Raw genomic sequence first — 14,305 nt, forward strand, 5'->3', positions numbered from 1 at the left:
TCACCGGTTGGTTCACTCCAGTCACACACTGCACAAGATACGGTGGTGGCAGATCGAATCGGGATGACATTAACACAAGGAGTATAGAACAGCTGGCACCAAGCAAAGCGAGGTTTTTGGTGAAGGAAGGTCAATCAGGGACAAGCTCGAATTTTGGTAATCGTAGAATGAATCCGTGAACAAGGCTCCACCTGCTGTTCCGAATGTGTAAATTAGTAAACTTGGCCACGATGGATGACAGCATCAATAGTAATGGTAGGAAGCCAAAGGATCTGTGTGGTCGCTTCGATTACGTCACTGTCCGGCCAGTCTTGGGAAGATCCATTTCGCAGTCAATTGAATTCCTGCCTTTGCGGAGCGAAGGTCATGTGCCAAGCTGTGGACTGCTTTGAAATGGGAAATGGGAGTCCACCATCCACAGATTGGTGTTGCCAGTAACGGACATCAGCTAATTGAACAGGAGTTTCACTGAGGCAGCCGTTTAAGGTTTATTTCCTGAAGCAGATTCGAGTGTAAGAATGAAATATTGAACGCGACTAGCTAAAAAGATAAATTAAAATTATCTGCCATAATTCACGTAGAGATTGATCAATTCATCGTATTAATCGTAGCCAACGCCGGATACCTTGATGCCGATGCATTTCAGCATAACGTCGGGGACAACCGCAGCTGCTCTTTATCGGATTTCATCAATTAATTAATCCATCGTGCTGGTTTAGGTTTGATAACTTGTAATTTTGGTTTTGCAACTCCGACTTTTGTGTTTGCTACTCTTCTTGTGTATAAAAATATTGGTATACACTGAACGAATTTTGCTCCATCATTCGAACTTAGTATAATTTTGGGGTGAAACTTTATCAGATCAATGTATAAACATTGCGTAACTGTAAATTGATTACATTTTAATCTATCCTTGAATAGTAATATTTTTGAGTGTATATAGTCCATATTGTAACACCTCATACCACTCGGGAAGCAAAAAAAAACATCACACCAACTGTCAATTGACGGACCCACGAAGCTGACGCCGAGGTGATCAAAAATCAAAACTGTCTGTCTGTCTCAAAAATTGTGTGCGAAGTTCGCGTTTCGATTCAATCACTTCGCGTGCAGTGGAAAGAAAATCGCGAGAATTTCCCCAGCACAAGCAAGCAGGAGGAATATCAGCAGTGTGTTCATTACTAGCTAGTGTTTACGGTTTCCAGTCCGGAGGATATATAGTGGGAAGATGCCTGCCAAGGAGCGAAACATTGCCATGATGGGCTACCGATCCGTAGGTATGTACCTGAAGAACGGACAGCGATCCTCCTCCATCCATTGTCACAATATACAGGAAACTGCGGTGATTGATGGCTCTCTTTTTTCAACTATCATTCTTGTCCCTCCCTCCCCCGTGTGTGTGCGCGAGGATTGTATAGGACAAGTTTTTATTGCGAAGTTTGCTTTTACGCAGCTTCTAGTTGGGAATTTCACTGCAAGGTTCTCTTCATTGCTGTACTGAGGTAGTGCCCCATCCCTCTGTTATCAGCAGCACAGATGAGCGAAAATCGGGTGTGAGGCTGAAATTGCGAGCGATAAGACAATTCGCTTAACTCTGCGGGGTCAATTTTCAGCAAATTGCGTTCTCCCTCCGGGAAAATCCTTTGTTTGGATGACTACCGGGCGGATCATGTCTCTCGGATTTGCTAGAATCCAGTGCACGATATCACTGAGTGTAAGTGAGGGAAGAGCCAGCGATGCAACGCAAGGCGCTAAGTGGAAACAAAAATAAACAATGTTCAAATATTGGGCATCTAAATTGAAGCAACTCTCGCCGATGGTTTCTGTCTGCTGTTGGCTTGGCTGGCGCTTTATTGCTTCCTACTACCTATCTCAATATGCGCTGGTGTCGTGTATGTCGAATCTCAGCTGATGTTTGTTTTCTTTTTTTTTTTCTTTTGCATTTTTGCAGGGAAGTCATCGCTCAGTATTCAATTCGTCGAAGGGCAATTTGTGGATTCGTACGATCCGACCATCGAGAACAGTAAGTATTATCTTTTTGGAATGTCAATGCGGTTTGATTAGAGATAGGAGTTAACAGCGGCTATTTTAGTCGGTACACCTAATCCAGACTTTGTAATTATTGATAGGAAAACTGAAAGTACCGAGGTGCATTGATTGCTAATGCGCAAATCTAAGTACTTAGAATATTGCGAGGTACGAAACAACTTCTTTAGCAGCTAACTTACTGGAGTTTCTTCTGTACCTACGTATGAATAGAACAACTCCTAATGGTTTTCCTTCCTGATCGATTGGAAGTTGCTTAATCTAAATCGGTCTAGAAATGATGAAATGGGAGCAATATTTATTTTATTAGGTGGAACATGTTGGATACGCATGGGTAAAAATACATTTCATTTAACAAACTGGTATAAAATACATCTAAGTGCATTTTACTTCCTTAAGTATCCTGGTATCTTCAGTCGACCAAAGGACAACGTGAAAGACTTCCCTCCTGGACGACTGCTTGCTTTAATACGTGGGTCTTAGTCAAATTACATTCCATGTTCCTATTCTCACAGTTATAGATTTACGAATATTAATACCATAGAACCCCGTTAGTTTGAACAGCTAAATTAAACGGCACTCATATATAATTTGTTTAACTGGTTACTGGTTTAAGGGTGCCAGTTAAACAAAGCTCTGGAAAAGTTTATGAAAGTCTCATCTTCAAAACATAGCTAAGATTGGATATCTATTGATGAACATTGGTCTGAAGGCAGGATTTGCCACTAATAGCCAAAATACAGGTATACTAGAATAAGTTCGAACATATTCGCGCGGATTTGTCGCGAGTTTGATGCTAAGATTAACGCGAATTCAAATTTATCTTAACAAACAACCCTGCACATCTTATTCACTTTTACAGCCTTCACCAAAATCACCCGCGTCAATTCGACCGACTATGAAGTGAAACTGGTCGACACAGCCGGTCAGGATGAGTACAGCATATTCCCTGCCCAGTACAGCATGGACTTCCATGGGTACGTGCTGGTGTATTCCATCACCAGTCAGAAGTCGTTCGAGGTCATTCAGATCATCTACGAGAAGCTGCTGGACGTGATGGGCAAGGCTTAGTAAGTTTTCTTGAATCGTACCTACAACCGTTGCGGTTGAAATCGAAAATACTAAGATTCGATTGCGTTGTTACAGCGTCCCCGTGGTACTGGTAGGAAACAAGACCGATTTGCACCAGGAACGAGCCGTCTCAACCGAGGAAGGCAAAAAGCTAGCCGAATGTTGGAAGGCACAATTCTTAGAGACATCTGCCAAGCAAAATGAGGTAAGGACTGCTCAGTTTGTCAAGGTCGATGATTTTATAGTAATTCAATGTTTCCTTTCTCAGTCCGTAGCCGACATATTCCACCTATTGTTGCAGCAGATCGAGCGCGACAATGGAAACACCGGCGAAAAGAGCAGCTGTACAATTTCCTGAACAGCAGGTGAGGATGTCATGCAAATTATCCCAGTAGTCCTTCTCACTAGCCCAATCGCAGTAGCCTGAATCATTTTCTCCGCCCGTGGTCAATCAGCCACTCACAGTTGGCTACGACGAACCACGGGCGACTCGAGTAGTACCTTAATTTTTGGTTTGTGCGCAAATCGAATGATGCAACAATTAGCAATTGTGAAACAAGCAACAAGCAATGTTTTCTGTTTGATGCAAAGTGTTTCCGTTAACTGTTTAATTTTTCAAATATTGGAATTTTATATGTTGAAGAGTTTAATATATGATTTTGGATGCGATTGGTTCGGCTGAAAGCTGTCACCCAAGCGAGAAGACGGAACTGTAAAGATGGGAAAAGATTCCTTCACACTTTCACATATGCAATACAGACACCCCCCCCCCCCCCCCCCACACACACACACATACACTCTCAAACGTACAAGTCGTTTCATACCGTAACATCCGAGTTTAGTGTAACAAACAATATCATTATGCGGTCAGATAAGAATAGGATGGGCGAGAAGTTTTATAGGTGTGTTTCAACTAAGGCACCGTCGGTATGATTCTTCGGGAAATTAGAGGTAAAACTGTGTAAAAAAGAACCTATTGAAAATATATTTTAAAACAAATTTACCACCCTTAAACCTAGTAGTTCTTAGAATGTGTTCGAGTTATACTAATTGAGCGAAAAAAGGGATGAAAGTAAAATGATGACACAGAAAGTACCTAACCACTACTTTGCAACTGGGAAAGAATGCTAATGCGAGTCGGATTTTCATAGATAGGATTTACCAATAGATAACATAATTACAACACACACACACATACATACACAGACATACATTCGTACACTTTTTTGAGCGTGAGAGAACAGAAGACGAAGTAACACTTATGCAGTGGTAGTTGTTTTAATGGGAAGAAAAGTGAACTCCTACTTACAGGACTCGCACTATCACACGCTTTCCACAAATGAGCTAATAAATTAATAGCGTAACTAGCGGAGCGCGTCATCTGCACGGAATTTGATTTTCAGCAACACCATGTAAAGTGAGGTTTAATATCTTTCGTAAAATTAAGGAATGGCATGGCATCTCTGCTTGCTGCAAATAGGTACACTCAAAACATATGAAAACATGTTATCAGGCAGAAGCTACGTGTGGATATTTTTGAGTGCACAACCGGCCATACTGTATCAGGTTCGATCGACCTTAAAACAATCGGTTTTGACCTATTGATGAACTTTTTTTTTTGCCACGTAGTCACTGTTATTAATTTTAACGCTTTGCGCTGGAATGCGTCACCACGTAACTACAATGCAAGTATAACTTTTATTCATCGGAGATTAAGTAGCAGGATTTGCGAGGACAGTTCGGAAGGAAGTTCGCTCATGTACATCGGACATGTAGACACGTACATTCAAACACATACAATGAACATATAGGAACGCTTATTTTCGAGAAGGTATATTATTGAGAAATCGTACACTTATATTAATATATTTTAGTCTATACATATTTTTTGTTCATTGGAAACCAGTAAAAAAAATGTAGTTGTAACACTTAGGAAAGCATTAAAATCATGCGCTGCTGCAGTGGAAACGTAGACGAAATTAAATTAGTGGAAATGAAACGGAATTATTTTTAATTTAAAACCCACATGTTTTCTCATTGCGATATCACAGTCTTATAGGGTTAACTACCCCATTTCCGGCCTATTAAGCACAACCCGCACTTAGTCTTTCTTAATCTAGCGTAGTTTAGCACCAAACGGAATGTTATTATTACTGATGGCTTCCAAATGTATTTACCTTTCCGTATGTACCGTAAGATTTGACAAAGAGAAACCAATCGTTGAGATATTGTTAAAAGTCTAACACTGCTTCTTGACGCCAAACTCGGCCTACGGATTCTAAACTCGGTCTAACGCATTGAAACGCCAATGAATTCACTTCGGCCTATCGGATGAAGATAAAAATTGATTTGAGTAGTTCTCTACCCTATACCTATAAGTATTGTTTCTAACAGTCATCGGCAATCTTAAATTTCAGTCAACTCGATATTGTCCTTTAAATCTATAGAAATCTCTGCATAACCCCGAACAATTAATGTTCCATTTTGTTGATGGAAAGGCAGTCAGTACCAAAAGTTCCCGACAAAGATCTAGCGTTGGTGCTGGAAAAATGCGGTAAAGAAAGCGTGTGGTTCGTGAGAAATTCCCACCACAGTTTGGCTTCGATATTTATACTGGTGTGCGCGGTGTGTACATGGATGTGAAGAATGAAATTCCTACATCGCTGGATTTCCTCAATCGGAAGGGGAATATCTTCTACCAAGAGAACAAGAACGTGTGTTTTGTTAGTAGGATGGAAGGGCACCGGATGAATTTCTATCCCAAGCGGAAATTTCGGAAGCAGCTTAAGAAGCAACAATCGACGGAAGCACGAAACGGAGAAGAAAAGCATTACTAGGATGAAGAGCTGCTTGAATACAAGTTCGTACGCAGATATGTTAACCCTGGGCATTGGCATAACCTTGAGGATTGCTGGTTGTCAGTATCTTAACATTTTATAGTAGAGGCCAGTTGAAATGTAGCGGACGAAAAAATTGTTGGATTTTAACTACTAGCCAAAATAAAATAATAGTGAAGTTTATAATTATGAGTTCAACTATAACTTGATTATCTAAATAATAGAATCTAACAGCTGTAAAACAAATCTTTATTTGGCTCAAAACTTTTGGAATGCGACATCACACAAGTATGACCTTTGAATTTGGCTTAATCGAGTGGCGATTTTCTTTTCTCTATAGATCAAGACGATGTGGTTTTGAAGAAGACAACGATATTAGCTATCTGCACGATGGATCATCATATAGCTATGATAGAGGGATAGAACATCATTTTATTTTCATAAAAACAAAACCATCATAACAGATTATGAGGAAAGTTCTTTTTAGTATGGGATCCCGGAGAAGAAGAAAAGTTTTAAGACTATGCTTCACATAGAAAACCAGTGTAAGACAGGATGCAGAAAGAAGTGGTCGATCGGCGGATTATTGGCAAAAGGTGGCTAATAACAGAAGCAAGTATTTAAATCAATCACGAATCAGAATATGAAGACTCGGAAGATACTCTTAGTGATTCAAGTAGCGATGATCAACTCAACATCTTGGATTTCAGAGGTTTCTCTGATGATGAGGATGATGCTTTCCCAGGATTCGTCTAATCAACAACATCATAATATGCCATCGTGCGTCAGAACCGAACGGCTAAGCGCCATCTTGTGAGACAAGGAAAAAACTACTCGCCGCTAGCGCAAAGGCAAAACCCCATCTCCGGTGCGAAATACCCAGTGCGGAAAACACTCATCCAGGGTAGAACAACGAGAGGCGGAACAGCACACCCCGTCGGAAAAGAGTAAGTCGACAGTAAGTCCTTTTGCTCAATAGCAAGCTAACGAAATTGATTGCTCGTCATAGGCCTTGCACGTGCTCGCCATCTTGTTACACGCGGGAAACCTCTCGAAGATCGCACACCCGGGCACGAGAGGTACGGGATATTACGATCAGAAAGCGCATAGGGATCGCCCTCACTTCGTCCAACACGGCTGCAGGACAAAAAAGCCTTCGAAAGAGAAGTGAGTTGTTCTTGAGCCCCAATATGTACAGGAAGACTGATGTTGTATCTGTCTTAGGGCTTTTATTTGCAGCCTGATTTTCCGTGTTTGCGGGCTATATCAACGTATCGCCTCGCTGTGACACCAAATTCCCACCAAGGCGATCTCAGCCGGACGAAAGCGACCCGGTGAGGCAATGTGTCATACATCACCTGATTGCATCGATTGTCCTAACCGAGCCGGTATCGAAGCGAAAGGCTGTCGCTACCTAGGTAGCTACTGAACTGCAGGTCCTCGGGCAGTCAGCCGACATCGAGGACGACCTAAGGCGGGGTTCGTGACGAGCTGAGATCGACCATCGAGTTCTGCGACGCATCGGCCAGCAAATTCGTCTGGAGTGACTATTCCGCAGGCACAGTGTGTCACCACAGACCACGGACGTGACGGGTGGTGTGAAGTCGGAGCGGCAGGATGTCGGCGCGGTGTAACTAACACCGAGGATTTGAATTGTATGCAGCGTATCGTGAGTAGAAGAAAATGGAAGAAACATAAAAAGAACCTGTTGCTATGAAAGTTTGACAGATAAAATGAGGGGTTCGTGGATTTTCCTATGTTTCGAGGGGTGCATCGATTAGCTTGGGACCGAAGATCGTACCAGAGCTGAGCCAAAAAGTTGAACACGTTTGTTCGGGACCTTCTGGTCACAGAACAGAAGGAGAAGTGCAAACAAATCGGTGAATCAAAAAGTGTTCGTTTTTCTGCTCAACAAGCGATGTGTTGTGGTAGCGTTCCACACGGGCTTTCTATGTGCACTCACACTATTATCACAAACGAAGTGACAGACGACTAACTGGCGAAGAAATCCATTTAAATAATGTGGTTCACTGTAATAGAATTTTCTTGGAAGCTTTTGCCATCATCCACCAGATGGGTTAGTTTTTTTGTTTTGATTTGAACAAAGTTGATTTTGTGTACAATGATTCTTTGACAGTGTGCAAAGAGTGCGTATCATTTTGTCATTTTTTTTGTGCATTTCAGTTTTGAGTAGAGTGAAAGAGATAGAACCAAAACATTCTAGTACATTTGGTGAAAATGCTAGTTCAATCTAGTAGTAGTGTTGCCATGTGGTACAATCCAGTAGTAGTGGTGTTGCCATGTGGTACACTGAAAAATTGCAATAGCAGGTTAGTCACCAAAGTTTTCGAGCCGCTCCGTCTGTCACTTCGTTTGTGCTATTATAGCATGCTGCCTATCTCAACTGCAGGCAGAAGATGCCTTCTACCGCTAGGTGCGCTAGTGTTCGCAAATGACAAGTGGAGCCACTTTCTGATCCAAAGTTCCACTCCTGTGTTCTAGTCTTAGAGTTACCTCTATGATATTACATATTACTACTTACCTATACCAGTAAGTATAGGCCGATGGTAAGAGAAATGGGTGATGAATACTTTACATCTAAGATCTGGAATATGTAGCACAAAGTCTGTGAGTGGTCGGAAAAAATGTGTTTGCTCTTAGTTCTTTCAATTATTCGAAAGTTATTATCTTAATTCCTTCTGTATTTTAATTGGCTGAAAAGGGCCGTTTGTATGTTGGTTGTTGGCCCTGAAAAGGCAAATCCACATGCCCGGACCTGGTACATAGATGACATTGCTTCACGACACCGATGATGGTAACGCGTAACGCTGTGGTGACGCGCAACGCACTTAACGATGATGGCCCACAGCGGTGGATCTCATGAGACATCTGTGGTCGATCAGAAGTGATGCAACGTTTTTACTACGGGCTGGAGCGATCCTGGTTGCAAGTATATGGCAGCATTCACACCAGACCAAGCCGTGCTCTAGCTAGCATTGAATTGGATTGTTGTGAAAGAACAACTAACGCTAGTTGGCTCTTTCACACCACTCCAAGTCGATGCCGACCAGATGACGGCGGCCCAGTCATGCTGCCTATTGCGGAACACCTTTCCTCCAGTCGATGTGGGTACATTCGTCGTCGTCTTCGTATTGGTGCGATACGTGCTGGTCCACTCATACGTCGTGTCCGATGCTTATCCGTTCGTTGCTCAAAAGTAAATGACGAAGAAAACCTTTTTTTTAGTAAAATTATGTTTATTTCTGTTGATTGGTATAGTACATTGATTTAAAATTTTAATTGATTAGCCTACAAGGCTACCAGGCTCTTCATCTTTGTTTAATTTGATATTCTAACTTAATATTTGCGTTTTTCAACTAGTTTACAGAATACCCCTTTGGGGTGTGTTTTGTTTGAATTGAAAAAAAGTGAAAACCTACCTAACTACGAGTATAACTTAGATCACGTAGATCACGTATGATCTGATGATGTGATCTTAAACAGGTGTCTCTGAACCTTTCCAGGATGAATACTCTCCGTTCTCCTATTTCTGAATTCCAGCTAGGAGGTGGATCTCAGAGTTTCTAGTCCGCGGGGAATGTTTAGGACCATCCTAAGAATCTTGTTCTGGATCCTTTGGAGTTTATGGTGATGGCATTTGGCGCAACTCTCCCAGATTCGCATCCCGTATTCTATGAGGGGAAGGATGATTTGTTTGTAGACAGCAAGCTTATTTTTCAGGGATAGAGTAGACCTACTGTTGATGAGTGGATACAGTGATCTTATCAAGATGTTACACTTGATTTTGGTTTTATCAACGTGCTCCCTGAAAATCAGCTTGCTGTCTAGTGTTAAGCCGAGGTAGACTACCTCTTTCGACCATTCCACCACTGTGCCGTTCAGGCAGATCTTATTATTCACCAACGGAACAAGTCTGGGAGATTTAGAGTGTGGAAAGATGATGACCTGGGTCTTTGCCGCGTTGATACGGATCTCCAGCTGTTGAAATATTCAGACAGGACGTCCAGGCCTCTCTGAAGTTTGGCAGTCAGAGCTCCGATTACCCTACCTTATAGATTTCGTTAATTTCGTATTGATTGTTGGTGATACCAACCGGTGGAAACTAACGTTCTTAAATTGGCTCACTACTTGACTAGCCTATTGGTCCCAAGCAAATCGATTAACGTACCCCATTCTAGTATAAATTCCAGTACTACACTATGTTTGTCTTGATTCACTATGAAAGTTTGACAGATAAAATGAGGGGTTCGCGCATTTTCCTATGTTTCGAGGGGTGCATAGATTAGCTTGGGACCGAAGAGCTGAGCCAAAAAGTTGAGCACGTTTCTTCGGGACCTACTAGTCTTCGAGTTACCTCTATAGTATCACTCTCTCTGTTGCTTTGCTGTCATTGTCCAACGATGCACCTCCAGCTACTACACCAGTGGCAACAAAGTGACGCTCAATCATAATCGCTCCAGTCACGCTTATAGTCGCTATATTCATAGTCTGGCGAATAGAATCTCGGGAGCCAATTGAGCTGTCAAATAGCGGAACCAAACGAGCAAATCACGACCAACAACAGAAACGAGCACATCAGTTATTGCGAACAAAACTTCGGAACCCCTTTTCTCGTGACTCGTTGGGGAAGGTTTTCCCTATCCGATGATGCTGGTAATTTGCGAGGAAAGAATAATCAACGTTTTGTTTTTAAAAGTTGATAGTACCTTTTCAATTGTTCGTCTACAATATATTAAATTGGTTCCGCTTTTTGATAAATCGAAATTCTATCCGCCAGACTATGAATATAGCGACTATAGTCACGCTCGGTGCTATGGGATTAACGGATTTAGATACCATAAGCGATAGATTTGATTAGAATTTACCAGCAGGTTGCAATAGGGGCTCGTCAATATCGGATTGCACCGCTTGACAATTCAAAGGCGGTCATCAAACGGAACAGCTTTAAACACCATCTTACAAATTTATAAAAATGTTTCATTTTATACTCATCTAAATATAAAAAAATCTACATAAAATTAAGTCGGTATATCTCAACATGAACCTTAGACTATGTCAGTCAGAATACTCCCCCGGCCGGACCCCATGTCACCGCATCATCCGTGCTCCCGGATGTCTGATGTGCAAATTGGCTATATAATCCGTATTAATCCGCTGCACACTGATAGCGAACGGTTCCGTCGGGTGAAAGGTGAACGCTACCAACCTTCGAGAGCCCGAATTGGACAATTGGTTCTGAACTCCTGCATAGATGCGGAACTTAAGCAACCCAGAATCGCGAGCGAAAAACCGAATGGGGAACTCGGCACACGCCTTCGGCCGTTCCATAGCCGATACCCACTTGTCATCGTAGCTGAACAAACTGAGATCCAAGTACGGTGAACTGCTGTAGCTTTGTGCGCTGATTGGCAGTGCAGCCAGAATTCTCTTCGTTGCCTCCTGGACTCCTCCGCCACGAGCACCGATTATAGTCTGTTTGAAACGCTGATGGATTAGATTACTGTAGATGTTGTTGGCCGGTGAGCAGGTGAACTGCGTTTGATGGGCCTGATTGGCATTCCGGAAGCTGTCGCAGAAATTTTCATACAGAAACAGCAGCTCGGGCGATTGATTGCCATAAATGCCGATGATTCTGTTCTTCCAGATGTTGTACACCACGAACATCGAACTATTGTGATTGTTCGGTTCCAGCGTCTTCAGCGTAACGACATCTTCACTAGAATACTTGATCAGCAAATGGTCATCATCCAGCAGTTGCATCTTCCACATCCGTAAGTTTCGGTATTCATCAAATCTGCGGTAGAACTTTCGTAGTGCTAATCTATCTTCACCAGAATCCACCATTCCTTTGGCCTGTCTGAAGAGGAAAACCAACATTCGATGCTTCAAACTGTTGATTGTTGGTTCACGGAAAGCTCGTAAGTTCGAATTATTTCCACTGCGGCCTCCAGATGTACCCATGCTGTACAGCAAGCCTTCATCCGGGCAGCAGAATCTTCCTATCGTTCGTTCGAGAATGAATGTACCGTCGGCAATCGAAAAAATGTGAACCGTCTGATGTTGGATCGACAATATTGCCAACGTATCATTGTACAAATAAACACCCTGATTATGCGACAGTATGATTTTATCTACATTGAAATCCTTTGAGTCGGAAATGCGACCGTTGTGTAAATCTATGATATAGAGCGTGTAATCCTCCAAAGGGCAACTGGCAGTGGGTTTTATAGCTTCGTTATTCGTGTACAACTCGTAGAATCGAGGGTGGTTATCCTCTGGAATGAACGACGCCGCTCCAATGATTACATACTTCCCATCGTTGGTGAACAGACTGCACTCGCGATTCAACTGGTTCTGGTGACTTTCCATGTTGACTATGTGCTTGAGCTAAAAACAATTCATTTTAATATTATAAAAATCCAACCAACCCATAAAATCTCACCTTGAATAAATTTTCAAATATCTGACTGCGAATTTCGTAGCTCCGACCACCGGTGCCATCGTTCAGAATCACTTCCGGTGTTTCCCAGTCCTGAAACAATTTGGCCGCCGCAGCACACCCCATATACTGGTAGATTTCTAACGAAGCCTGATCCGACGAGAATGCGATCAGATACCTTCCATCCGGGCTGAATTTTCTCAAGTAGCACGGTGGCTTCTCGACATTGACCACCGTCAGATTGGGATAGACATTCTGGTAGAATTCCCGTACCGAATGCTGAGGTGTCTTCACTCCCATTCCTATCTCCCGATAGCGCAACCGGTGTACGATGTTTTGCGAGCGCAGTTTACGAAATTTTATCCGCTCCGTACAGACAAACTCCGGAGGATCACCATCGGACTTTGCCGAGTTCGATTCCGTTGCCATTACGGGTTACAAAGCCAATCTAATAAACCGAAAATTACCCGTGATGCAAACGGAGTAATCTGTATGGGAACGAAATTAATCACAACAAAACATGACACTTCTATCTTCTTATCAATCAACAGAAAACAATGTGGGGGTTGTGCTCTTCAAGTCGAACTGGCGTCTTTATCGCAACACCAGAGAGAAAAAAAAATCTCTAATATACACGCTAAGAAAAAAATATTTATTTTTTTTAAGTTTAACAAGTTTTGAGAAAACTCGCCATGGTAACGGTTCTTAACAACTCATTATTTGTAAGGTCCACTTCCAAAAAAAAAAAACAATAAAACAAAAGGATAAAACTTTATTGTTAAGTTCCATAACCATTTCAGTTAAAGTTTAGCAGCAGGAATTACAAACAATGTTTAACCATTTTCGGTAAGGTCAAGTTATGGTTCGCGTTTATGCGGGTATGTTTTGATTAGAAATACTCATTCGACAGCAGGGATTTGTACCTAAATTATCTTGAAACCCTTGCTAGAAGCTAGCATTTCACATCACATGACTTTTATTTTTAATTAGACTTACGTGCTAAATAATAATTGATGGCATCGCAATATTTTGCACAATTCTTGGTGCCATTAATTTAGTTGGTTAATTGGCAATCAATGATTATTTAGCACGTTAGTCAATCAATTAATCAATAAAGTTAGAATATTGTTTTTGATTCCAAAAACTAGTTGAATTTGAGAAGCACACGAAACATATAGGAGATTGAATCTCTTTTCGATTGCAATATTCTCTAATTCAATCTAGTAAGAATAAGAAATCCCCGGAAAAAATCTAATGGGAATGTTCGATCGGCTCAGATTTGGCTCAAAACATTCTCTCAGCCCCGAGCTCCACCCATCTCTCCCTCTGAATATTTCTAGTTTTGATTGGTTGGCACATACGAAAAATAACTTTTTTGATGAGCAAATGAAACAGAAATGAGAAAAATTTTCTACCTTGTTCAACTCCTCTTATTCCTCTTCGATCCTTGTTTGGACCCTACCCGAGGTAATCCTTCTTGGATATCGATTTGGAAAATTCCTCTTCGATCCTTCAGATTCTTATAGTAATCTGCTTGGAAGTCGATTTGGATAAAAAATTTACTGCCGCCATGGCGCCTAAACGCAAAAGAAAGGGGCAAACTCTTGACCCCCCTTCTGAAGAAATTAATTTGAGTAATCAATTTGATTTGCTCACGGATGATGAGAATGATCCATCATCCAAGAAAAATTCTAGTAAACTTTCCCGGCTTAATGCTAAGAAGGAAAAGATTCCCCCTATTGTGATAACCACTACCGATTTCCATGCTCTTCGCATGGAACTTTTGAATTTCGTGAAAGTTAAGTTTTCACTACAAATTGGACGTCGGGGTGAATGCCGTGTATTGGCTGAAACCTTGGACGGATTTAAATGTCTTCTCAAGTATCTTACT

At 41.7% G+C, this 14,305-nt stretch overlaps 3 protein-coding genes across 3 annotated transcripts in view; 2 read left to right on the plus strand and 1 right to left on the minus strand.

Annotated features, from left to right (window-relative positions):
- Positions 1-14,305, plus strand: part of sigmar (Tumor necrosis factor alpha-induced protein 8-like protein sigmar) — a 181,387-nt gene that overhangs the window by 66,967 nt on the left and 100,115 nt on the right. The window lies entirely within an intron of this gene.
- Positions 1,060-5,123, plus strand: Rheb (Ras homolog enriched in brain). The gene is made up of 5 exons (XM_065239299.1): positions 1,060-1,277; positions 1,952-2,023; positions 2,909-3,116; positions 3,193-3,322; positions 3,386-5,123. Exons 1-5 carry the CDS (start codon positions 1,229-1,231, stop codon positions 3,473-3,475), a joined length of 549 nt encoding a protein of 182 aa, XP_065095371.1. The 5' UTR covers positions 1,060-1,228; the 3' UTR covers positions 3,476-5,123.
- On the minus strand, positions 11,017-12,894 carry abo (de-etiolated protein 1 abo). Its single transcript, XM_065239300.1, has 2 exons — positions 12,418-12,894; positions 11,017-12,362 (listed from the first exon to the last, which is right to left on the minus strand). Exons 1-2 carry the CDS (start codon positions 12,841-12,843, stop codon positions 11,064-11,066), a joined length of 1,725 nt encoding a protein of 574 aa, XP_065095372.1. The 5' UTR covers positions 12,844-12,894; the 3' UTR covers positions 11,017-11,063.

The sequence above is a fragment of the Ochlerotatus camptorhynchus genome, unplaced genomic scaffold (assembly GCF_037179485.1).
Source record: "Ochlerotatus camptorhynchus isolate MF236.1 unplaced genomic scaffold, CSIRO-AGI_Acam_v1.1 ptg000055l, whole genome shotgun sequence".
NCBI lineage: Eukaryota > Metazoa > Arthropoda > Insecta > Diptera > Culicidae > Ochlerotatus > Ochlerotatus camptorhynchus.